At 37.5% G+C, this 26,858-nt stretch overlaps 1 protein-coding gene across 8 annotated transcripts in view; it reads left to right on the top strand.

Annotated features, from left to right (window-relative positions):
* ABI2 (abl interactor 2) overlaps window positions 1-24,115 on the top strand; it is a 101,208-nt gene extending 77,093 nt beyond the window's left edge. For 2 of the 8 annotated variants that reach the window (XM_072961418.1, XM_072961419.1), the window contains 7 exons: window positions 919-1,065; window positions 1,780-1,904; window positions 2,938-3,120; window positions 6,401-6,559; window positions 12,330-12,416; window positions 16,045-16,218; window positions 23,644-24,115. In XM_072961418.1, coding sequence (XP_072817519.1) covers window positions 919-1,065; window positions 1,780-1,904; window positions 2,938-3,120; window positions 6,401-6,559; window positions 12,330-12,416; window positions 16,045-16,218; window positions 23,644-23,819 — 1,051 coding nt within the window. In that variant the 3' untranslated portion in view covers window positions 23,820-24,115. The remainder of the gene's footprint in view (window positions 1-918; window positions 1,066-1,779; window positions 1,905-2,937; window positions 3,121-6,400; window positions 6,560-12,329; window positions 12,417-16,044; window positions 16,219-23,643) is intronic. The other 6 variants (XM_072961420.1, XM_072961421.1, XM_072961423.1 and 3 more) reach the window with 3 other exon arrangements.
* Window positions 24,116-26,858: the final 2,743 nt, after the last annotated feature.

The following is a 26,858-nucleotide window of genomic DNA, read 5'->3' as shown; positions in this document are numbered from 1 at the left end:
GGTTATCAGTTTCATGCCAGTTGAGTATTTATCATTGTCATAAAGAAATTGAAAGTTAAAGATGAGAACTAAGTTAATAATCACTAATGTTCCAGTGTGCATCTTAGTTCTTATCATATTTCCTTTCTTGCTCTTCTCATTCTCTTTTCTTAAAAAAATTTTTGCAAAAAAGAGGGAAGTATGTTAATGAAATCCAGTCTGTTTTGTACTTTATAACTCAGAGTAAATAAAGTAGAAAGATATAGGTGGTCTCTTTTTTTCTTCTCTCCCTTTTAAGTGTTGAACTCTGAGGAAGGTAAGAGGTAAGAGCAATCAAGGTGAAAGCTGAAGGAGGATGTGAAGTGAGAATGGAAGGAGATGAGATTAAATTTTGTATTTCTGTGTGTGGATATAGTTTTTTTCCTATGTATTTCCTGTATAGAAAGGGAAATGAATTGTTATGGTTGTTATTGATCATCAGTGGGGGGCTGTGGAGCCAAATTCTAGATTTATTTACCACTCCCCGCCTTTTTTTTTTTTTTTTTTTTGGTTAGGGAGAGAGGGGTGAGGAAGATAATTAGTGCATTCCTGCAGTGCAGTTGGGAGACTTTGACATGGTACTAAAATAATTTGAACTCATCTAACAGAGTTTGGGAAACACTGGCTTACCCACTAGGAGAATCTTCATGCTCTCAGAATAAGTGAACAAAATTACATTATCACAGGGAAATGAGGTTGGAGACTTAAAAAATAATAGTATGCATCAAAACCCTAATGGTGGAGAAGTGATACTTAGGGGAGGACTGAAATTGGTAACTGGGTTTTATTAAAACACACATTACTATCTCTGAGTACAGATTGTATTTCACTACTGGCAACTCTGAATTTATTGTGCCGAAACTTGCTAATCACACAATACATACGCTCTTCTTTTTGTAGGCGGCACTCCCCCTATCGCACACTGGAGCCAGTGCGTCCTCCAGTGGTACCAAATGATTACGTACCTAGCCCAACCCGTAATATGGCTCCCTCGCAGCAGAGCCCTGTGAGGACAGCTTCTGTGAATCAAAGAAATCGAACTTACAGGTATTTTCTCTACCTCAGCGCAAAATGTGATGGTCCTAGGACCATAATTTGTTCAGATAACTTCAGTTAAGTCGCTCTCATTTTCCAAGCACTAAGTTCTTTTCCTCACTCTCCTCCCCCAAATCTCATCTGATTCCATCTCTCTTTCCTCATGTTCTGGTACAGCTCTGAGCAGTTAGGAAGCTAAAAAAGAACAGACATCTCAAAGTGCAAACTTCTCTATAAGATTAATAGTTATAATTGACTTGAAAAAAAATTATGGACCAGATATGGGAAATTTGAAGTTGTTTTTTGGTGAAACTTTACAGATGAAAAACTACACACAATAATGGGGTAGTATATCATGATATCATTACAAATAAAGTTGATCAAATAATCTGTTTAGGAAAACTTTTTATTGTAAAAGAAGTTTACTCAGACAGCCATTAAACTGGAATAAATGAAAGTGATACTGTTTTTATGTGTTGAGTCCCATCATTTATCAGTTACAGAGACTTTTTTCCTTTTTAATTTCTTGCTAAATACATGCTTATTAAAAGGTGATCAAAACAAGTTTCTTGAACTCAACTTTTCCCCGTACTTTATTAAGAAATTCATATTTGAAGTGGAGGGTTTTGAATTATCTTTTTGTAGCTGTATTCATTTCAGACAGTTTGGAAAGTGCTGGTGATGACTTTCTAGATCCTTATGTTTTGGGGGCTCTCATTTCTGCAGCAGCAGCGGGAGTAGTGGAGGAAGCCACCCCAGCAGCCGGAGCAGCAGCCGGGAGAACAGCGGAAGCGGGAGTGTGGGAGTTCCCATCGCTGTTCCTACACCCTCTCCTCCCAGTGTCTTTCCAGGTAAAACATGAATTATGCTTCATCTTCATCTGTCCTATCTGAATTTGAATTCAATTTCTAACTCAATTACATACAGTAAGATTATTTTCATAATCTGGAATTTTCTCCTTTAGGACTCCATAAATGTTGAGAAATCTTTATGCATTTGTTATTTTTAACCAAGCAATTTGTAAGTTTATGTTTATATACTTCCCTGTTGCTTGGCTTATGTCTTTGGTGCTGTGGTTTAATTGGTGCTTTGAGGTTTCAGGTACCACCTTGGAATGAGTTACATATTTAATTCCAGCTGGTGTTATGACAGTACACGCCTCTGGACGCAGTGGGGACTCAGTGTGAGAATCTTACTGGTAACAGAGAATTGGATAGATATAATTTTGACAGTTAAAATTAGTGGACTCTTGAAACTTAATAGTCTCTTAAATGTTACCCTCTTTGCTCTGAAACAGAAACATGTACTTGTTTAATATGAGGACACACAAGGTTAAAATTTAGTATTAAAAACATGACACAAAAGATACAAGGATGGAATATTACAGATGTAATTTACTTATAGTAACAGATAATACCTTTTAAAAAATCATGAAAAAGAGATTTGTATTTTTCTTAATTCCTTATATGATAAGTTATTTATGTCTGGAATATATGCTTATGTTCTGATTTGTATAATTCAAAACAGAATACTGTTATTTTCTAGTGTGTTAAGTTTCAGTTCATATACTATTTACAGAATGTTATGTTAAAAATAACAGTATGAAGGGAGCACTTTTCTTCCAGAGTTTTGGCTTCAGATAAAAAGGAATGTTTTAATGAAATCTGTACATTACCCTTAGTGTCTTGAATTATTTGCTGCAAACCTAATAATTCTTTAACATAAGCTTCTTCTTTTTTTTTTTTTTTTTAACACTCTCTTCTATTTATTCTTTGGTTGTTGATAAGCACTGAGTATCTACCATTAAGTTCTCTAATGCCTTTTCTAATCCTGCCTACTGGAACTGCCTCATTAATGCTGCCTCTTACTCCTCTTTCCCCTCAGCCCCTGCTGGCTCTGCTGGTACTCCTCCCCTTCCTGCTACTTCTGCATCTGCCCCTTCCCCCCTTGTTCCTGCTACTGTCCCTTCCTCCACTGCCCCAGACGCTGCCGCTGGGGGTGCCCAGACCCTGGCTGATGGCTTCACTTCTCCAACTCCCCCTGTTGTTTCCTCCACTCCCCCTGCAGGTGAGTATGGGCCTGTTCCTTGGCAGGCGGATCCAGTCGTCTGGCTTTCCTCTCACCTGGAACTCTGGCTTTACAATTTGTTCCGTTTGTAGTTTGTATAAAACGGAAATTTGAAGAATAATGTACTAACTAGAAAATGGCATGTGACCAAAGAGTAGAATTTCCTGAGGCAGTCATGGTACAGTTGCTGATTATTCTAATAGGGTAACACAGATAAGCATTTTTTAATTGCTTGAGTTTTATTTACTAGAGCTAGTTGTGGGCCCAGAAAGGACAAATCACTCCCACGTAGAGCCAGCATTTTAGTAATTAAAATGTGCTGGTTCCTAGTTTGCAGTGAATAAACATTTGTTATATGAGTAAATAATTATAGTTCTTTTTTTTAACAGAAAGTAAGTTAAATGCTGTTTAACAGTTTATATCAATAAATCTCTTTTATGTAGTGTCTTTGAATCACAAAGTACTTTTCTTTTTATTAATTTATAATTTATATACAGGAAAATTCACCCTTTCCAGTGTGAATTTCTGCAAGTTTTGACGAATGTATATAGTGATATAACCACAACTATGCTCAAGGTGTAGAACAAACAGTCCTGTCATCCTCAGATTTCCTCCATGCCCCCTTTGTAGTCAGTCTCCTTCTGTTTCACTCTTAGCTCCTGGCAACTTCTTGATCTGGTTTGTTGTTTGTGGTTTGTTTGTTTTGTTTTGGTCTCTAATGTTTTGCCATTGTAAGAATATCGTAAATGGAAGCACATATAATGTAGCCTTTTGGGTTTGGCTTTTTGGCCCAGTGCATTTGAGATTTATCCATTGTTGCGTGTTTCATTATTTTGTTCTCTTTTATTACTGAGTAGTGTTCTGTTGAGTGTATTTACCGCAGGTTCTTTATCCCTTTCCCAACTGAGAGACATTTGGATTATTTCCATCAATGAGTGATGATGACTTAAAACAGCCAAGTACATTCACATGCAGACTTCTGTGTGAGCGTAGGCTTCCATTTCATTTGGGTAAATACCTGGGGAGTAGGATTGCTGGGGTTGTGTAGGTGAATGCTTAACTTTATAAGAAATTGCCAAATTGTTTTCCAAAGTGGTTGTACAAATTTTGCACACCCACCAAGCAGTATGTGAAACTTCAGTTGCTCTGCATACTTGTTAGCATGTGGTATTGTCATCACACATAATTTTTAAATTTAGCCATTCTAATAGGTGTATAATAGTTTCTCCTGTGGTTTTGATTGATGTTTCCCCAATGAATAATTATGTAGTACATCTTTTCATGTGCTTATTTGCCATCTGTTTATCTTTGGTGAAATGTCTGTTCAAATGTTTTTGCTTCCCCTCACATACCTTTTTAATAGGGTTGTTCTTTTATATTCTGTGTACAAGCCTTTTATTAATTATGTGATTTGCAAGTATCTTCCATTTTGTGACTTATCTTTTCATTCTCTTAATATCTTCTAAAGAACAGAAGTTTTTCATTTCAATTAAATCCAGTTCATTGCTTTTTTTTTTTCTTTTATGATCGTGCTTTTGGTGTCATATTTACAAATTTACACAAGGTCAAAAAGACTTGTCCTGTTTTCTTCTAGAAGTTTCTAAAGTTTTTATAGTTAATGATAGTTATGATAATTTACAACTTGTATGATAGTTACAATAGTATGATAGTTATGAGAATTAAACTATAGTTTTGTTCCTCAACTCAAAGCAAAATAAATGCCCCCTTAATGGTGTGAATAGAGTATTATGTAATGTCTTTGGATGGCTGAGGGCTTATAACATGGGAGATTTTAGACTGACTCTGACTATATAAAATTCATAATACTCTTAATTATCAGAGTTTTAAACTTGGTGGTTCTAGGCTTGTATTAGTGTGTTACAAATTAATTCCTAAAATGCCAATAATGTGTATCTGGTGATTCAGATGACAAAATATATCTTTTAAATAATAGTTTATTAGTTTATGTGCTTTTTACATTTTTATCATGGTTACATAGACTTGACAGTGGATTATGTTTAAGCTTGACTAAAGATTTGTATACAACAGAATTGAGTTTTAGGTTTTGATACTATCAAATGTATGAAGATTAAATCCTATAGCAGCTCTTGAGTGCTTTTGTAATATTCTTTATGTGAGTATCCATATGAATCCAAGTTTGATACATTTGAGGAGTTCGTGAAAGATCGATTTTAATCATGTAAAATTTTATAGTCATGGAAAAGATGAGGAATTGTCAAGTGCTTTTCTTTTCTGCCTCTTCCTCTCCCTTCTTCCCTTGTCCTTTCTCCTTTACTCTCCCCTCTTCCCCTTTTCTTCTCCTCACCTGTCTCTTTCCTCCCCCTCTTCTTTCCTTCACTCTTCTCCCTCCTCCCCTCCCCCCTTCCCCCTTTTGCTTGCCTGCTCTCTCATGGGTGCTCTAGTACTTGGTCTGTCCGTCTGTCTAATAATTTGAAGTAGGAGTGGAGTGAAGATAAAATTTAGGAACTGGATTGTATTAGGCAATTGAATGGATTGGGAAAAGGGTGTCTTCAGTTGGCATTCTCTATTGAAGTATGTTCAGAGAGTAAGATGTTATGAAATTGCTGATACATATGTACAGGTTCAGGATGATACTAAAAATGAGATATATTTTGACCTACTTCTATCAGCTTTTTTTCATAATTGTAAATTTCTTAAACTCTAATTTTAGGACAAAATAGTCTAGCTTTAGAGGAAGGTATTTTTGATTAAACAAAGATGTGTTTGATTTGGAGTTATGTCACTGGACCTTTTGCTGAAATATTGTATGATTTCCTTTAACCAAATTGCTTTGCTGCCTTAAATTTACCACTGTTATTATTATTGTTATTATTTTGGCATAAGACTGTCAAAGATTTTTTCTTCTGCTTTATCCTTATCTTGTTGAGTTTAGTTTTCAGTGTTTAATGGCCAATGTTTTAGGGGAGGAAGTGAGCCATAAATTTCAATTGTGATTATTTTTGAAACCCTGTCAAATTACCAATTGAATAAGATCATAATATTAATTAATAATCTATTTAGATACAGCTTTTCCAAACCTAATCATAATTTTATTTATCTACTTTTCTGCTTTTGCAGTTTGATATAATGTCAACTGAGCAATTGCACTTTGTATTAATACTTGTCAGATGGCAATTAAATTAGCTCAACATTGTTATTTTTAATAGTCTTTTTAAGACTCAGGAATTGTACCTAAAGTATTTCCTTGTCTGAGATAATTTTCTTTCAATGATAAATTTGTGTTTTGTCTCTTTTCCAGGTCATCCTGTCCAGTTCTACAGCATGAATAGACCTGCCACTCGCCACACCCCCCCAACAATAGGGGGCTCCTTGCCCTACAGACGCCCTCCTTCCATAGCTTCACAAACAAGCCTTCAGAATCAGATGAATGGAGGACCTTTTTATAGCCAGAACCCAGGTTAGATTTTCTTTTGCAATCTATGGAATATATCTACTTAAAAATATTCAATTACAGAGAAAAAAACCTTTAATTGCAAATGACTAGTTCATGGTAGGTGGTTAGTACCATTTGAATGAGTGGAAGAATGAACAGAAGATTGCTAATACTATATCTTCTGGTTCTTTTTGAAAAAAATCAACACATGGTTTCTGTATAAATGGTAGAACTTAATTTTTCTGAAAAGAATCTTTTTGAATGTGCTAGTGATTATTTGTTTTTTTTAAAAATTAATATTGTGATGAACAGTATTATCTTCTTTTTTAATCAGATATCCTTGCTCTGTGAATAGCAAATAATGAAAATTGACTGCACATGAATAGAGTTTATAAGTGGCAAAGGAAAAGGGAGATGACATTTTTGAAGTGGTTTTGTGTTAGGCAGTTATACTGTCTCTTTCAATTCTTCTGCCAAACCTATGATGAGAAAACTGGGACTTGGACAGATAGACCCAGATGTCACAGTTATCTTTCAGCAGCATCATGCATACAGAAAAGCTAATCTGGCATATATTTAATACTAAACATAATCATTTGTTTTGCTTCTTCCCCAGAGAGGGTAAGAGCAAATATTATACTCTGTGACTGCTGTGGGCATGGTGTGTCAACTTACTGTGTTTTCCTGGATTTTTGCCGAAAGCCAGCAAGTCCGTGTATGCTCACCTCTAATATAAGGGGACGGCCTGTTCCGTCCTGGATAAGCCCTGAACTGCATGGAGCTGAAATCTGTCTACTGGCTCTTCTACTTTTTGGTGAAACCTTGTTACATCTTTTGACGTCTTGCAGAAGAAATTTGTTCCTCCTCTCACATAAACGGAGTTTAAAGAATGCTTTTGTATTTTTTTTTATCTCATTTGTTTCTTATAATCACGTGATTATTTTCATCTGTATTTTACAGGTGAGGAAACAGGCTGAGGTGATAGTCAAGTTAGGATTTGAACTTAGGTCATCTGACTCTAAGTTCAATGTTATTTCTTTTGTACTATCCTGCCTACTTCAGATGTAAAAAATCTTTCTCTCACCCTCCCTAGGGTAGGAGAGGTGGGGTGGAGGTTGCTCGTGTTGTAACGTAAAGTGCAGAAGAACCTGAGACTTTGTCAGTTTTTCATCTGTTACGTCCTGGGAATAGTGCTCAGTAACTGCTGAATGTGGAATGAATCCCTTGTTCTTTTACTCAGATGCCTTCACTGTTTCGGGTCCTTCGTGTAAATTAAATGCCATATTTATAGTCTAGCCAGTGTATACTGTAGTGTGCTTACCGTCTACCTTAGCTGAAATATACTTCTTTCTCTGCTGTCTTTCATCACAGTGATTTGGAGTGTGCCATTCTTTTAAAATCATTTTGAGCTTCATTTTGACAAATATACATGTCTTCTCGTACATTCTGCTTTTGAATCAGGTGTTCCAAACCCATATTTGTACAGGTGCTATTTTGTACCTAAATGTGTAATTCATTTTTAAATTTTAATTTGTTAGATATGGCCTGTTTTGTAGTTCTGCTGAAGATAAGCTCTCCCCCGACCCTCTTGGAAATCTATAAATAGCTGTTGCTTATGGTCCTTATGCCCTTCCTCATCCTTGCATAGAGTTTTGAAAGAATGGTGTCCAACATGGACTGATTACATAGTGGAGCTGAAATGATGCTTCATTGTTACAGCTTGGGACCAAGTGCACATTATATTCAGAAAGTATATACAAAGCTATTTCATGCTGTGTGTGTACATGTAGATAACAAAATATTGGTCTTATGAGAACCCTGTTGGTGGAATTTATCTGAAGGCTGTTTAAGCACATGTATTTTAAATACATATTTTAATACTTTGTAAATCTGATTTTAACATACTTGAAAGTATATGTTAAAGTAGAAGAACAGTCTACTCTTTGGAATGATTTTAATGAAAGTGTTTTTCACAGTTATGGGAGGTATAAAATGAGTTGAGAATTTTGAGCCATCAGCATAATGTGTGAGGCAATTTAGTTTGTTTTTAGGTACTTCTGTTGATTAAGTTCTGCCTTTTTTCTCCAAGATTTGGTAACTGATTAAAGAGAGTGACTACAACTTTGTTAGCTTAATAATCAGAGTGCTTTTTCTAAACTAAAAATTTTTTTTAACAAATTACATTCTTTGAAAAGATCTGTTTTATAAACCAGTATTTTAAGGCTATTGCACCTTCATTTTATTTGCTTTAGATTATTATGTAGCTCTCTTGTATTAGTCCCACTGGTCTTAAAATGGTTCCCTTTTTTTCATATTTAAAATGAGAAAATTTGTTGTGCTTTCTCAAGTTGCTAATTCCCTGATTTAATACAAAATGATCCCAGATGTGTGTTTTATTTGCATAATTTTTACCATTGGAGGCTCAACATGGATTTGTGCTTTTGAAGAAGTGAGCTAGCAGCCTGGGATCCACGTGAATGTCAATTCAGCAGAGTTTTCTGTGAGATCTAAGTCTGGCAGCACTGTTAGTGTGTGGGGTCTGAGTTTGAAATGGCATTGTTAACATAGGAGTTAAAATACGGAACACCTGGTGTCTGGTGCCAAGCCCTAGGGACACAATAATTATTTCTAATGAGATTATTTCAGAAACACATTAATGAAGGATCACTTTGATCAGGACATAAATGAATCCCCTCTTCACATTAACTTCATTATTGTGTAGTGTGAACATAATGTTACTGAATCTAAGTTGGGAGACCTTGGTGATTATAGGGAAAGTTTCTGTCATGTGAGGAATTATCTTAGCTAAATGGGATGGAAACAGGTTGAGTTACTTTCTGCTCTTGCCTGTTTTATACACCAGTATTCTGATGAGATATGTAGGACTGGAACTGAGTATTGCAGACAGTTCGTCACGTCAAAATCCTGTTTAAATTCTCCTAAAATAGTTCACATTTAATTCAGCTCTAAGGATGATAAATCTAGTCTAAAATAGAATCTTCTAGTTCACAGGAGTTCTGATGAAACCTTGCTGACCAGAAAGAAAATTCTGTGATAACTAAATCAATTTGGACCATCAAGTTAAAAGTTTGCCCTGGGCAAAAGATGTAGAATTTGAGGCAGCCTTTGTAAACCCCATTTGGAACTGAATTTTTGAACATGCCTTGAAATGGCTTTGAGAATAATCTAGCTTGTTTTGTTATAAAGTAATTCTGTTTAAGAAAGATTCGGGATTGGTTTTTACCTGCGCTGCTCTTGGTGAACCTCTTAAAACCACTGTGGTTTCAGATTTTCACTTTCAAAACTAGAAAAGAAATAAAACTTGTATATTCATTTAAAAAGTAATAAACTCTACCTACAAAAAGACTTTTAAGTTAAGGACCTAATCATTTCTGTTTTAGCTGAATACTAGGAGGTCTTTTTTTTCAATTTGGATTGAAAACAATGACTGAAGTGGGAAATTTCCTTTATTTCTATTACAGAGGAGGTTGGGATGGGTGCTAACAGAAGAGGAACATTTCATCTTAATAAGATACGAACATATATCTCATCTCCACTTTTCTAAGTGCTTTTGCTGTCTGCTGCTATTTCTCAGTTTTACCTGCTTTGTCTCTGCTGCTTTCTCTGTTCATTGTGTCTTCCTCTTAACCCAAGTTTGGAAACACAGGGTATTGTGAACATATCAGCAGTTGTTCCAGGCCTCTGAGAGTGTGGGAGACAGACACACAGTTTTAGGATTTACTACCGAGAAGTATGACTTTACAGGAAAACCTAACCAAAAGATATCGTTGAAAGGAAGGTACCAATTTCTAGGGTTCTATGACTCTGTCCCTTAAATTTTAGACATTCTTCAGGATTATCTGTTGACCTCTTTCTTGTCTGTATGTTGTGTATGTTTGTTCTTCCTGCACTTACCCATGGCACCACTATTATCTCATTATCTCTGCTGATCACTACTCTCTACTTGATTTTTCTCACAGATTCAACCCAAGCTTTCTAGCTGCCTCCCACATTTATGCTTGAGTCACTTTTATACATCTCATTTATCATGTCATCATCTCTCTCTGACTCTCCCACTCACCAGCCCATTTCATTCCCCATACTACCAAAGTTAAGGTGGTTAATGGCACTGCTACCTTCATAGTTAGGAGGGACAGAAATCTAAGAATATCTTCAGCTGTTTTCTCCCTCATATGTTAGCTAAATCCTTAGTTACAGATACTCTTTTTCCTACACTGTTACTAAGTTCTCTCCTTTCCTTTTTGTTTCTAGTGCTTTCATTTTTGTGTGCCAGACCCTGGGTTATGCTTTCTGCATATGTTAAAAAAAATATTTTCAGTCTCCCTGTAAAGTAGGTTGTATAATCTCTTTCATATCACTTTTATGGATTAGGCTCAGAAAAAGTTAAATAACTTGCTGTTCCAATGGCAAGGAAATGGTGAATCTGGTATTTGATGCTAGATGGCTTTAAAGTCCAAGATGTTTCCACTGAGCACTCTTTCACCTAACATATAAGCTCCTTCCCTATTTCATATCCACCCACTCACCTTCCCAGGTTTTGTACTTTCTCTCAGGGGCATTTTATGCCAGCCGTATGGAACTATTTCTGGTCCTGTGAACTGTTACACATTGTTATACTTTGCCTCTCACTTGGTTCTCAACTTGTCTTTCTCAACCCTTGTCTGCTTGTTGACCTCCTTTTCTTCAAGTACCTCATAGAGGTCATTTCTATGTAGCCCCCACTCCAATCCTAACCTAAACCCCTCTCCCCCATCACCGTGACACCATACCATCACCCCGCCCCTTCTACCACCACCACCACCTGCAGTGAATTGCTACAAATATTCTTGGGTTAAGGTTATCATTTTGTTTTCTGTTTCAACTAGAATGTGATCTCGAGGCATCTTTGTAGTTTTATTAGAATTAGCTGTGATTTGAAACTAATAGAGGTGTTCTCTCTTTACGTACCATACTGTGTACTGTATACCCATTCTGAAGGAAACACTGTAGCATTAATCTTGGGAAGTTGTTTAGCATGTACCTGGCTTATTTGTGTATTTACATACATAAACGTTTGTTGAAGGCTCACTAGTGCTAGGTGTTTGAGATAGATGGAAAGACACGTTTGGGGGAGAGGAGGATGATTTGAATGAGGCCAGCATTTTTCTGTAGGGTGAGGGAGAAAATGTACCTGGCATTGGTGGTATGAATTAGGATTGTGAAAAACTGTAAAGACACAGGCCTGACTCTCAAAATTGTTTTGATATTGGTCCCCTAGTAGAGAGCTTGCCACTTAATGGGAAGTCAGTAAATATTTGTTCAATTAATGACTGAAGAACCAATTAATTTTGCTCATTTAATGAAGTGATGAAAAGTGTAAAATTAGAATGTTGGCATGTTATGGGGTTTTTTTCCCTTGTATTGGTGGACATTTAAAGTTGTAACCTTCAAGGTAAAATTCAGAAAACCAAATTATTCATGGTAATCTGAAGTTATTCTTTCTTTGAGAAGACATGTTATTGATATAAAAAGATCTATTTGTCATTATATATTAGAATAGATTTGTATATAATGAATGCTTTCTGTTGTAATTTGTTTGAACTTCCTTGAAACTCCCCTAATACTTTGTTTTGTGTGTTAATGAGTTACCCCTCAAAAGATGATCCTTAAATAGCTTGTAAAATGTTTATGCATAGTGGTTTCCCTCCTTATATGTTTGTTTTATTGTGTTATCCTTTCCTTTAATGTAACTCGCCCTTACCCCTTATCCTCCACAACTTTTTTGTTTTTGCAGTATCTCTTGCTCCTCCTCCTCCCTCCATCCTACAGGTAACTCCTCAGTTACCTTTAATGGGATTTGTGGCCAGAGTCCAAGAAAATAGTAAGTTTATGTCTTCTTTACACTGTAGTTCAGATTATAGGCATAAAATGTCATTTATATATGATTGGCTGAATAGTCATTCATTCACTGATACTTCAGACATTTGAATATTATGAACAGGTGGCTACATGAGCAGCTAGTATGGATGATAAAATAAGTAAGATGGAGTTTTGTGCTTTCAAACAACTTAAAATCCGATAGTGAAGATAAGACAAATGAGTATCAAAATAAGGCACAAGTGAAAAGAAAGGGTACGTCTAGTTGAGGAGATGCTCTTTAATCACCAGATAGCCCATCTTTTTCTCTGGATTGCTCAGACAATTTGTAGGCTGTCACTGGAGTTTTAGGGTTTTATGGCTGTCCTGGGAATCTTCTTTTAGTCCTGATTTGAGGTATAAAAATGGCCATGCCATGGTACGTCCTCTGGGACAAATTGCCAGTCTGTCTCCCGGGAGGCCTTGTAGATTGGCAGTGTATTTACATTGGCCTGTGGTCTGGTGTTGAGCCATGCAGGAGCAGATGACCAATTTTATTGACACACTGAGTTTTTCCCTAGGGAAGCACTAAGAAAGCTCAAAAGACTAATGTCTACAAAGCAGGAGGCCTGTATCAGTATTTAGTGAGGAATTACTGTTACAGAGACCAGTGAACATATCGTATGATAGATGAATTCTCTTCTTGTGAGCAGTCTACATAGCATCCCTGGCACAGTCATGAGATTGCATGATGGCTGTCAAATCTGAACGAGGGGAGTTAATGTTAATGAAAAATTTAAATGTCATCAGGCTGAAGTAGCCCAATGCACGCATCTCATAACAGGGACGGCCTCACCAAGGGGATAGAAATATTTGCACTCTGTTGTTAGGACTCCTGCCTCTTTGGAAATGGGCATCGGCAATACTAGAATGTAAGCTCTGTGAGAGCAGGGGGTTTTGCTTGTTTTGTTCACTGGCTGTTTCCCCTGCACTTAGAAAAGCATCTGACACACAGCAGACACTTTCAGTCCTTCCTTTTTTGTGCTTCCATAGCTGACTGAAATGTCCCATTTTTATCAACACATTTCTTTCTTGTGTTGTAACTGGTTATAACCCAGTCTTACTGGCCTGAGGGCTCAGTGTCTCTTTCAGGTGCCTTTGCATCTCTATTTGCTAATTTCTGAAAATAGTCTATTTTGCTTCTGTTTATTGGAAGGTACCCCATGAGCACCTTCAGTATTTGCCACAGTGTGATTACCTTTTAGGGTGATCTTTTCTCATTTCTTTCCATGATCATATACATTTTCTCACCTACAAAATGTATGAAAATAAGAAACTTTGTACATGAGGTGAGCTGTGGCTGACTTTACAGACATAGCAGGACTTATACATTCAAGTGAATGTGGTCTTTTTCGAAACATTCACCTTAGAAAGATATATACCTATGTTTTGCAATTAGCTTTATAACTTTCAAGTGCATTATTTTGAAGGTACTCTGTGTAGCAGATGTTTACTCTGTTAAGTTTGATGTTTGGAAGAGTCTGGAATTATCTGGAACCAGTTACACTGGGCTAAGCAGTGCAGCTCTGATCCTGTTATCCTTCTGAACCCTCCGGCTCTCCAGTGCTCTTTGGGAAGAGTTCAGACTGTCGCAAGGCCCTTCCTGCTTAGTACTCTTCAGCTTCCTCATGCCTCTTTCTCCTGAACTGCGGTCAGCTCTTTGAAGGGTCCCTGCTTTCTTACCTTTTGTGTTTGTTATTTTTCTTTACACCTGACATGAAATATCTACACCCACTCTATTCTGCTTCCCTGACCATTAACTCTTGCTCATCCTTCAAGTTCCAGGAATTTTTTCCTGACCCTCAGAGGAGATTTGGTCTACTGCTGTGATTCCCATGATGACTTAAAGCACTTACTGCACTTAATTATAAATGAAAGTCTGGTTCTCTGTGTCTGCATGATTTTTGCTCACTGCTCTAGTCTCAGTGCTGAGCGTAGTAACTAGCCATTAGTAGGCTTTCAGGTGATGTTTGTTGAATGAATGATGAAACATGACTTTAAAGTTACTGAATTGATCTCATCCCATAATAGTGTAGCTTTTAACATAACAGACACTGGAGTTCAGATTCCTGCTCTCCCACTTACTGTAGGACTACTTAATCTTGGAAAGCCAGTTCCCACATCCATAAAATGAGGATTAAAAACACCACCTCCAAAGGTAAAGATTAAATGAAATAATGTGTTGTAAAGTGCTAGCCACGTAATTGGAACGTATTAGGTAAAAAATAGTAGCTTATGTTAGTCTTACTAAACTGCCTCTGAGGTAGGTACAAGAAAAGGTGAAAAAGAGCAATGGCAGCATCTTTGAGTAATTTTGTAGTGTAATTTCTCAAGGTGACTGTTTTGAAAGACAGAGTTCTTTTGGATCTCTGTTGTTATGCAGTTGTTTAAAGTTAATCTCCTTACCTTATAAATGCAAATAGGATATATTATTGATTCTTACCCCAACCGTATGTAATTTGTCATAAAGTATATGCAAAAATCACGTATCTGTATTTTTTCTTTATTAAAAAGCCTATTAGGATAAAAGAATTATTTTTAGTAAATAAAATTTTGAGGTTCAGAAAATAGACAAGTTGTAAGTACAGAGTGGCATGGCAGATGGGAGGAACACCAGACCAGCAGAGTATGATGTTGATATGGCTGATCTTCACCAGGCATCAGCAGTCTTCTAAAATCCATTTGATTCAATCAGTAGGCTTAGATTTAAAAAAAGGGAAATAAACAGCATTGCTCAGAGAACTTCGTGGAAACAGCACTGATACCCCATAAATAAGCATTAATGCTGTTTATTAAAATTGGGCAACTGATAAATGCAGCTTTATTCGGTTTGCTTTGTTGAGCTGTGCTCAAATAGGTACTACTAAGCATTTTGAAAGCTTGGAGTTTCCTGAGTTTTTGAGATGATCTTTTAGACATTGCTACATTCTGATCTCTGAACTGTGGAAGCAGATTTCTATAAGGAGATGGTTTAAATATTTTAAATCACTCTTGGATATTTAGCCTGAGGAAATTCTGGGTCAAAAGTTAGTCTGAATTACTTGAAATTCTGTATATATAAAGATGAAACAGACACAAATATCTTGATGAGTTACCCAGAGTTGTTTGTGATTTCCACCCCACTAATTTGGTAAAAAGTATTTTTAAAAAATTCATTGAGAGGAACATAGCAGATTATTAAAATTTGACTATTCATGGAACTCATTCTAACTTGCTATAAATTAAATTTTGTTATAAATGTCCAAATTATTAACATTTCTAATAACCCCTCCTCCTCGGATATAATGTGAAGCCAAACTGTACTGTATTAGTCTCTTTCTTTGAAAAAGCGTTTTGTATCAGTATAGCAGGGTCCAGAGGCTCAGTTAATAATAATCATTTTGGCTAAACTTTATTCAGCATCCATTGGCACTGGACCAAGCTTGGAGATTCAGAACAGTATAGTTGGTGGGCAGATTTCTCTTGCTCACTCAATTTTTGAAAGATTATTATTTTCAAGTCTAGGTTTATATTCTGCGAACATAGAAACTTGGATAGGAGATGCAGAACTTTGCATAATGTGTAGTTTTGTTATCAGCTTGATACATTCTTAGTTTCAGATGCACCACCTCCACCACCACCTGTGGAAGAACCAGTCTTTGATGAATCCCCACCACCACCGCCTCCCCCAGAAGATTATGAAGAGGAGGAAGCAGCCGTGGTTGAGTATAGTGATCCTTATGCTGAAGAGGACCCACCGTGGGCTCCAAGGTCTTACTTGGAAAAGGGTAGGTTTCAGAGGGAGATCTGGGAGATGGGAAGGCACCTCTCCATTGACGTGACACTTGCTGGTACTGAAGAGAATCTTACTTATTTTTTACTGATTCAGTAAAGTTTTGCCCATATAACCTGTACATTTTTTATTAATTTTGTTTACAATGTTCGTGATTTTTAAAGTCACACTAGTAAAATTCTGTGACTGTGATTTTTATTCATTGTTTATTGTTCCTATTTGAACATGCTTTTTAATGAATGGTTTCTGTAGGACAAATTTTAAAAAGATAGGGTTTTCCTGTAATGACTCAGGAAGAGGAGGATTTTTCCAAAATATGTTATTCCTGTTCCCATGCTTTAAGGCATTCTTTTGTGGCATCTTATATCAGATATTTCCGTTTAAGTATCTCCATATGAAACTTTCTTCCAGAGAATAATGGTCTCTCAGGTTTTTTTTTTTTACAAAGTAGTTATTTGGCATTTCTTTTGGTGAAAGTTTCTTTGAATATATTAGCTACCCTGATATGGCACTTTGGGGACACAGGCTTCCAAGTGTCATGAAGACTAGTCAGCTCAGAAAAAATGTGTGCTGTCCTGAAGGACGTTTTCTGTTGAGGAAGTTGAAGCTACAAACTCACTGGGTTTCAAAACTGACTGCACGTTAGAATCACCTGGAGAGCTTACATTAACAAATAGTGCCTTCCACTTCTGGCTAAGCTTAAGCAACAGTAATCAGATTCACCCTCCCTCCTAAAACAGTTAGGAATGAACCAGAAAAAAATATAAAAAAAAATGGTTTTCAGACATTGGATAACAGGCATTGGTGGACTGTGACCCCAGAAAGAAGAAACTCAAACGAGGTGAGCCTTTAATTGTCCTTGCTTGCTACCTAGAGGCAGTTTCCAGGCCACGGAGCAAGGAGGTAGAACCCAAATAAGCCTGGAGGTCTCACTAAGTAGAGAAGATAGAGACCAGAGTTTTGGGAGGCCACAGAGAATGGGTAGCTACACGAAGACACAGGACAGAGTTCAGGCTGTCTGTGGGAGGGTCCCCTTGAATCTTTGACAGAGTACTGATCTGTACATGTATGTGAAGAAACTACCTGAGTTTGGAGAAAGAACCAGAAGAGAGTAGGCAGAAGAATTCTTAGAAATAACAGGCCTGGGAATAGTTCATGTTCCCCAACCAGCGACAGTAGAAAGACCTTGTAATACACAAGGCATTGGGAAGAGGCCTCAAGAGTGTGTTCCCTCAGTTGTAGGGCCAAATTAGCTCTAGACCAAAGGTTGCCCTAACAAACGCTTAAATGCAAGCTTTGAAAGCATCCAACTGATTTTAAGTAACTTAACGTTGCTCCAGAATAAAACCTAGCACTGTTCAAAGAAGTCAACAAAATCCAGTGCACTAAAAAGTAAGATTCATAGTGACCAGCATCCAGTCAGAAATTACAAGGCATGTAAAAAGGTAGGAAAATATAGCCCGTAACTAAAAGAAAAGCCAGTCAGGAGGAACAAACCCAGAAGTGACCAGGATGGTGGAATTACCAGAGAAGGGTATAGCTATTAAAAGGGCCACGTATGTCGGAGAAGGTAAAGGAAAACAAGAACATGAGAGGTAAGCAGAAGATATTTTTTTAAAAAGGAGAAAGAGAAACTTACATAGAATTTCTGGAAATGAAAGATACAGTATCTTAAGTGACACTCAGAAGTAAAGATCAGCAGCCTTGACAGTACGACATTAGAAACTGTCCAAAACGAGGCACAGAGAAAAAAAACCAAAAACAGCAACAGATATTTGGGACAATATTAAATAATCTTTATTCACAGAAGGTATTGTCTTATATGTAAAAAGTCCTAAGGAGTCTACAAAAAAGCTGGTAGAATGAAAAAGTGAACTTAGCAAGGTGGTAGGCTACAAAGTTGATGTGCAAAGTTAAATGCATTTTTATATACTAGCATCAAACAATGGAGGTTGAAATTTACAAAATAATCTTCTGTAATAACATCAAAAATAGGAGGTACTTAGGGATGAATTTAGTAAAATATGTGCAAGACCTATATGATGAAAACTATAAAACATTAAAGAGAAATTAATAAAGGCCTTAAACAAATTGAAATAAATAAATATTATGTTCTTTGATCATTATTGTTAAGAGATTTATTTTCCCCAAATTGATCTCCGTTGAAGGCAATCTCAGTAAAAATTCAAGCAGTCATTCCCACAGAAATTGACAAGAGGATTCTAAAAGTCATATGGAAATGCAAAAGACCTAGTGTAGTCAAAACAATTTTGAAAAAGGAGACTAATGTTGGAGGATTTAAACTACCTGATTTCACAGTTCTAGTGTAAAGTTCCAGTAATCAGGACAGTGTGGTAAAACTATGGAAATATGAATCAGTGGAATATAGAGTCCAGAAAATGATCCACACATACTGTTTGACAAAAGTGCCAAGGTAATTCAATGGGGGAAAGATGGTATTTTCAACAGATAGTGCTCTAACAACTGGACATCCATATGCAAAACATGAACTTCTACCCTTACCTCACCATTCACAAAAATTGACTCGAAATGTATTTTAGACCTGAATGTAAAACTAATATAGGAAATCTGTGTTTTGGGGTTAGGAAAAAATTTTTACAGAGCACATATTAAAAAACGTGAAGTTTAAAATAAAAAATTGAAAAATTGAATTTCATTAAATTAAACTTTTCTTCTTTAACAACAGTGTTAAGAAAATGACAAGGCAAGCCATGTAGCTTGGGAAGAATATTTGCAAAGTATCTCAGGAGACAAACAACTTGTAGAAAAACAGTTTGAATATATGTCATCAAAAAAGATACATGAATTGCAAATAATTACATGAAAAGATGCTCAACATTATTAGTCATTAGGAAAATGCAAGTTTCCATGTTCAAGTTACCATGAACCAAACTAAATATCACTAACACCCTCTGGAATGGCTACAGTTAAAAACATTGACAATACTAAGTGTTGGAGAAAGTGGTGAAACAGGAGCTGGTCCAGGGTGCACTGCTGGTAGGAATGCAGCATGTTCCAGCCACTTTGGAGAACAGTTGGCAGTTTCTTATGAAGTTAGACATACACCTACCCCTGATCTGGCAGTGCGCTGCTATGCATTTACTTAAGAGGAATGAAGGTGTATGTTCACAAAAAGACTTGATTGTTCATGGCTGCTTTATTCATAATAGCCAAAACTAGAAACAACCCACATGTCTCAACTGGTGAATGGATACGCTAATTGTAGGTTGTCTATCCATTCAGTGGAATACTGTTCAGCAATGAAAAGGAATAAACTACTGGTGTAAACAGTAGTACGGAGGGATTTCCAACATATGCTAATGAAGGAATCCAGACACAAAAGACTCATACTTTATGATTCCATCTAAATGAACTGCAGAAGATGAGTGGTTTTGGGGGACGAATACTGGCAGGTGAGAGAATTTACATAGGGCCCTAGGGGACTTTGAGGTGATAGGCATTGTTCTATATAATGATTGTGGTGGTAGTTAATTTGGCCTGTATACAGGTGCATGCATTTGTCAAAACTCGGTGAATTCTACATTTGTGATTGTGTTTTGTGTCTAAATTACACCTTAATAAAGCTCTTTTTTAAGGTGAAAAAGAAAAGAGCCCAGGGTACTACACTAGGGTGTGGCCTTGGGCATTGACGTGTTTTACAAACTCCTTAGCTGATTGTAACACTGTCCTGGGCAAAATGATGACAGTTTTTAGGGGCTGAAAAAACCAGCTCAGTGATTCCTTAAGCAAAAAGCACAAAAAAAGATTTATTTGCATGTTAAAAGTCTACCCTTCAGTGAACATGTTGTAAAAATCTGGAAAGATTTGTAAGAGAGTTTGTTTTTGGTCCAAGTAATTCTTTAAAATTTAAAAGCAAAGTGCCTCAATTGTTTCCTAAGATAGTTTCAAAGTTTGATTTATCTCTGTTAAGTTCAAATCTTTCAAAACCTGAAAATCACATAAGCTCCTCCTTAATCTTCTGGCAAAACAAAAGTAGCCAGCTGTGTTCAGTTTATGATTGCTTTTTGTTTCAATGTGCATAAATGTGAAGGCAAGAGCCTAGTGTCTTATTTTGTTATCTTAGACTTAGGACATGGTTCTCAACCATGCTTACATATTAGGGTCACCTAGGGAGTATCTGATATGTCTGCACTTTGAGACCTCTTAAATCAGAATCTGTGGACATGGGACCCAGGCATCAGAATTCTTTAAAGTTTCTCAGATAATTCCAAGGCTGAAAACCACCAGATAGTTTATCTTAACCCTTGATTACTGCCCATACTAGTCAAGTGGAGATAATCTGTATGTGTAAATATTTTGATTTAACTTGGGTAGAGAACAGATATTTTCATTTATTTATTATGTGCCTGGCATAATAGAAGACTTACTATGTATGTAAGGCAGTTAGTCTTCCCATTTTGCAAAGTAGGAAGTTGAGGTTCAAAATAATTTATGTTACAGAATATAACAGAAAATGTTTGTGTTACAGGAAAGATAGTGTATCACAATGGTTATTAATGATAAGAAAAGAAGCTAACATTTATATAGAATGTCTGCCATATACAGGGGCCTGGGCTGTGTATTTGTGTTGTGTTATTTAATATAACAGTACTTTGAGGTGCTAGCACTATCACAATTCCCATTACACAGTTGAGTGAAAAGCAGCTCAGGAAAGTTAAGTATCTTCTGTAAACTAATAATTGGTAGAGCTGAGATTTGAACTAGATGCCATAACTCCCGAGCCCACATTATTAACACTGTCCTAAGCTTGAGCCCTGGCCAACCTGGGACTGAGTCTTGGCTCTGCCGTTTACTAGCGTTAAGTGATCTGGCAAGCACTGACTTACTTGTCAGTGCCCATTTTATATCCCTTCCTTCTATCAAACATTCTGTTCTTGTGTTCTTCAACTCAGTGTCATAACTTCTTGGTAGAAGTATAAACAATGTGTGGTAATTTATCAGATAGCATTTCTGTCCTCACAAGACTGACAGCGCCTTGTCCGACTCATCATTTTGCCTCTGAAAGTCAGAATGGATGCTCCATTAATGACTGTCAAAAAATGGATAGTGCCGTTCACTGTGGGCACTATCTGGGGAGTCCAGAAGGCTGCTTGGAGGACATGGCATGTATGATGTGCCTTGAATGAGTATGAATTTCTCAAGCAGAGAAGAGAGTTGGGAAGGGTCACCCAGGCAGAGGGGATCCTGAGTGAAAGGGCATGGTGAGTGGTGTTGGGTGCAGGGGGGTGTGGGGGTTGTAGGCAGGGGTGGGTGAGCTAGGAGAGCAGGAAGGGAAGGACGTTGTAAATGATGATGGGAGGTCTTGAATACTAGGCTGAGGTGTTTGGAATGTTTTTCTTTTTTAAAAATGGTGGTAGAGGGAAATTGTAGATTTTGGACAGGTTAATGATAAGTTCCCACATACTTACCGTTTTAATTTTGTTAAGATACTGGATAATAGTGTAGAATGCTTTAGAACGAAAGAAAAACAGGAGTTGGAAAGAGCAGGTTGGATGTTTTTCTAAGAAAGAGATGAGGGCCTCAACTGAGGCAGTGGTGCTGAAAACCTTGTTCACATAAATAAGTAGATGGCAAATAGAAGTATTGTTCATGAAGCACTGTCACTCAGTTCTTTTAACTCTTTCAGAGTTATTTGCCAAAAATCAAATAATGTTCTTTCTTTAAAAATCATGTTTTATATGATGTGTTATCTGGAAACCCCATTAAAGTCTACTTTAACTGTTGTTAAAAGTAAAAAAATGGGAGCCACCTAACCTGCAGAATGGTTGGGTTAGTCAGTGGAGTAATTCTCTTTCTTAATACCACACCAGTTTTGAATTGTCCCCTTGGCACCCAAGGTGTTTGGTGCTTAACAAAAATACAGTGGCGTACTATCCTTAAGTAGGTGAAGGACAAACAGGAAATGAGAACTTTTATGACTGGCGCATGACTCACGGTATCATCACAAGCAGGTCAGATTTAGAAAGCAGTCTTTATACAAGTTGAGGATCTAGAAGGAAACTCTGTAAAAATCATGTCATTCATACTGCTTAGAAAATCTTAAGGTAAGCCAGTAAAATGTGTATTCCAGTATAAAGACTGCTACATTGATTAGGGCAGTGACTGTGGTGATGGGGAAAAGTGTTTGGATTTGAGAGATTTAGAAGGTAGAACTAACAGGACTTGGGAATGTTTTCCTGTAAATTACTTTTCAGTGGGTTTGCATTTCTGTAAGCATCAAGAATGTTATCAGTTCAAAAAATGAGCTAAAAAATACTAGATTGACTAGAAATACTCTACATATCTTGTATTCTCTTACATTTATAGTTAAGTTTTTATGTCAATTATATTTGTTTAAGTGTTTGGTTATATTTTGAGAAATACACCAAATTCTTCCTACGTCTCTCTGAAGTATTTTCTGGCATCCTAGATCACTAGAATGGCAAGTGTTCAGAGTTTAAGAAAGCCATTGAATTTTTATTAAAGCAGACCAGAAACACAAAGTAAGTTGCATTATATCAAAAATCCCTGTTTTGGTTTCTGTTTATTTATTTTATGTGAAGATGAAGGTATAATCAATTCTGAGCAGTGTAATAAAGGTACAGAGAATCTTTTTATAAAAAAGATAAATCTTCAAGTGGATTTGAGCAAGTTAAAGGGTATCGCGATTTAACCAAACTGTTGAGGAAGATGCAGTAACTTAGGAACCAGAGATTGTCCCAGAAATCATTGAAAGGCCCCCAGTTACCAAGTTATTTAAGTAATGAAAATCATAGGAGCGCTTACAGGTATCTCAGTTTTCTTACCACTTTTAGTCTGTTATTGTGGATTTGTTAAATTGGAGGCATCATGCATGATGTGTTTTGAAAGACCATCATTCACACATGTAACTTGTGGGAATTCAGCCACCATTCTTAGTGAATAGGCACTGGCCACTGGTTCTAGCAGGTGTGAGAAAGGAGATGTAATTCTGCTATTCTTAGTCTATCTCATTTTCTCACTGGCCTCTCCTAGTGTATCACACTGCATTAGTATAATTCTCATGTTTAAAGATATGTGTTTTTGCACAATATGGTGCTTTACCACAAGCTCAACTGAAGAACTAGCCATCTTTCCCTATTCTGGAATTGTGTGTATCTCTTCATTGACTGTGGAAGGGTAAGTTGAACTAAATATGATTTTTCGTCATTTATACAGTTTTGAACCTAACTCCCCAAGGTGGGACTCCATCATAGAGGACTGGGTATTAGAAACAAAAACTAGTTTTTGGTCTGTGTTTAGAAAATCACTATGTTTGAAGTGCTGCGGAAGTTAGGAAAAGAGGGCTATTCATTTATTTGGTTCTGCCTTTCTAGGAAGGTTATTCTTCTTTTTCATATCCTTTTTTTCCCCCCTCTAGTTGTGGCAATTTATGATTATACAAAAGACAAGGAAGATGAGCTGTCCTTTCAGGAAGGAGCCATTATTTATGTCATCAAGAAGAATGACGACGGTTGGTATGAGGGAGTTATGAATGGAGTGACCGGGCTCTTTCCTGGCAATTACGTGGAGTCCATCATGCATTATTCTGAGTAAAGCTCAGCAGGGCCATGTGTCCCTCACAGGAATAGCCAGGTCTTCCCAGATTATCAAAAGGCCCTGGGGATTCCTCTCCAGTGAAATGAATGAAGGATACAAAGGACAAAACCTACTTTTTTTTTTTTTTTGGTTTATCCCTCAGTATTAAATAAGCTAGCTGAGTTTGAACAAATGGATCTTTCTGCCATCACTTTACTATGCCTGAGCTGTTTGGATTGAAATAAAGTGACCGTTTCTGACTGTATCAGAGGTATAACAGCATAACTATGTAAAATAAATCAGGTTAAGACTGATTTCAGAAAAAAAAAAATCTGGGATTTTTCTCAGGAATACTGTACACTCTTGGGATTTCTCCTCCTGCAGTCTGTGGCAATGGCTGTTCTTCAGCGTCCGTGTGCAAGGTTAGCCTCGTGGCCTAGTGTGTACCCCAGCCCCACACTTTCTCCCACTTGTCTGAGGAGGAGGGAACCAGTATTTAAATACCGTACATAAGCATTTTTATAGTTGTTTCAGACGGCTTATTTCCTCTTCAACACTGTAAACCCTGCATTCTCTTGCACTCGAGTGCACCAGGTGAGTTAATGCTGAGTTGACTTGCGTCCCTTCATATTTCTCAGTCTGTAGATTGAGGAGGATGAAATGAGTCTCCAGACATTCTGAGGCTGGGTAACACCTGCCGGTTTGATTCTGATGTGCTGCTGCTGCATGAGACTGCACTGCCACCCATGGCCGGTGTCGCCACGTGCGTGGCCTGGCTTCGCGGGCTGCGGCGGCCGTGTGAAGGCATACACGCGGCTGCCTGGGGTCTGAGGAGATGGAGCTGCAGCAGCGCTCTGCTTGGGGCGTCCTGAACACTTGCCTTAGGTGCTCTTTTGAGGAGGATTTTAGAGGTCAGACCAACTATTTCTTTACTTCTTTCACTATTTAGAAAAACATTCTTTTTGGGGAAAATAGCTATTTTCAAATCTCTTGAGTCACTGGGAATAAAAGGCTTGCTACTGTGCTCTCTGAATGTTATTAATGGCAAATACCAGCCGCTGCCGAGTTGTTTACTCACAACTTAGAAGATAAATACTCTTCTGATTTTGTATGATTGGCCTTTTAAGTAGATGCTCTTGGTAAAAATTTGAACCTTATTTCTGACTAAGTATAGTGGTTGATAAGTGGCATAAGGCCAAATACTTATCCAAGTTTGTTTTTTTTTTCCCCATCTGCACAATTATAGCTTCAAATCCAGTGGAGTTTGGAAGGCAGATGGTTTTAGTCATCTCTTCTGTATTCAGTATAAGAAATACTGAAAAAAGTCCAGGAGGCCTTGCTGCTCAGCAGGTGAATATTGTGACGAGCCAGCTCACAGGCCAGAGCCGCCATGGGTTCTTCCCAGTCCCAGTGACGTGGCCAGGAGACACCTTTGCCAGGTGACTTCCCAGTGGGCGAAAGCTGAGAAGCAGTAGCTGCACGTACCTCAGACATGGGCCTGGCCCAGGACAGGTGGTGCAGATGGAGGAAACGAACAGGTGTAGTAGGTGTGAGGGAGTTCCCATGACGTAGGCAGACATTAGTATTTCACTTGGGAGTCTGTGATCCCAACACACCATTTAACTGAGACTCAAGATACAGCGTTTCCTTATCAAGACTTTTAAAGTTGCAGGTTTCCCCCCTCACCTCCCCACACACACTGCAAGTTAGCTAATTTGCTTAGATTTCTCCAACACTTTAAATTTAGTTCTCATTATCTTGCCTCCAGGACACATGGCACTTCACGCTTTGTTAGATTATCTTGACACTCTATTCCGTCTTCCTTCAAAGTAATGGTCCCGAGTGTCCTCTGAGCCTTCAGCTTCATTATGGACCCAACCAAGACCACACATGGAGAGGGTCAACTCTTCTTAGTGTTGGGGTAGAACTAGGAAAACTGTTTTGAAACTAGATGTTCAAAGTTATTTAAATAGCTTTTGGCTGAGAAAGCTTAGTTGCTTACTAAGGCAGAGGGTATTTTGAAATCCAACAAATAGTTCCCACAGCTCACACCAACAGAAGCCCAGAAGACAACTGTGCAAAAAGGTTTGGTGGTCAGCTTGCCTGTTGGACCCTTGCTGGATTGGGGAGCAGAGAGGACATTAGTGAAGTCCTTCCTACCGAAGACCTGCAGTGGGGGCATCCATAGGTCAGCTGATTCTTCCTACATGTTTTAATACTAATGTGTGTGATTTGCTTTAAAAGCAACAACCTGTTGGATTTTCTGCATATTTAAAATTTTTGTACAGTTTTGAATTCTGTATATTGTTTTGGAAGGATGCTATGTAATGATGGGCCAGGCCTAAAGTCATTGGAGACTTTTAATGTATGTAATATTTCATAGATTGCATGCTATTAATAGTCTGTGAGGGTAATATTTGTTTTATCGTAAGTTTCCCCCATTTATCTTTTTATAAACTATAAGATGGTTGGTAATAGGAATTCCAAATGAATGCAGAAATCTTACATCCTATGTAATTTTGTGGCAAAGATGATCTAGGTCTAAATCTGCTGACCAGAAAGCAACCACTTTATCAGGATAGAGGGAATCTAGTGGGAGAGATTTTTTCCCCTCTCCTGGAGTGTTTCTTTTTGACTTGTTCCTTTATTTTTTTAAAGGAAAAGGGGAGTAGACTCAACCCTTAAGTCACCCAATTCCCCTCTGCCCCCTTTAAGTATTACTATTTGAAAGGCCATAGAGCAGTGGATGAAAATACATCTTCTTGTAGTCGACCTTTTGGTCAAGGCAATAACTTAAAAACCGAAAGTGTCCATGTGTCAAAATCTAGACTTGAGAGATTCAGCCTGTGTTTGGAATACATGTGAATCTTTTAAGATGTCTTGTTCAGTATTTGCCATCATTTGGCTACTTTGTCTTCTTCAGGGGTACCTGCTAGTTGTACCTTAGGGTTGGCAATGGCCCCACTCCTTTTGCTGTGTTCCTAAAAGTCACTGGGTGAGATATTTTCATCCCTCCCTTCCTTTCCCCTCCTGCTGCTGCTGATCACCCAGCCAGAC

The sequence above is a fragment of the Vicugna pacos genome, chromosome 5, assembly GCF_048564905.1.
Source record: "Vicugna pacos chromosome 5, VicPac4, whole genome shotgun sequence".
Classification (NCBI taxonomy): domain Eukaryota; kingdom Metazoa; phylum Chordata; class Mammalia; order Artiodactyla; family Camelidae; genus Vicugna; species Vicugna pacos.
The sequence above is the reverse complement of the archived record's forward strand: the minus strand, read 5'-3'. Positions and strand labels throughout refer to the sequence as shown.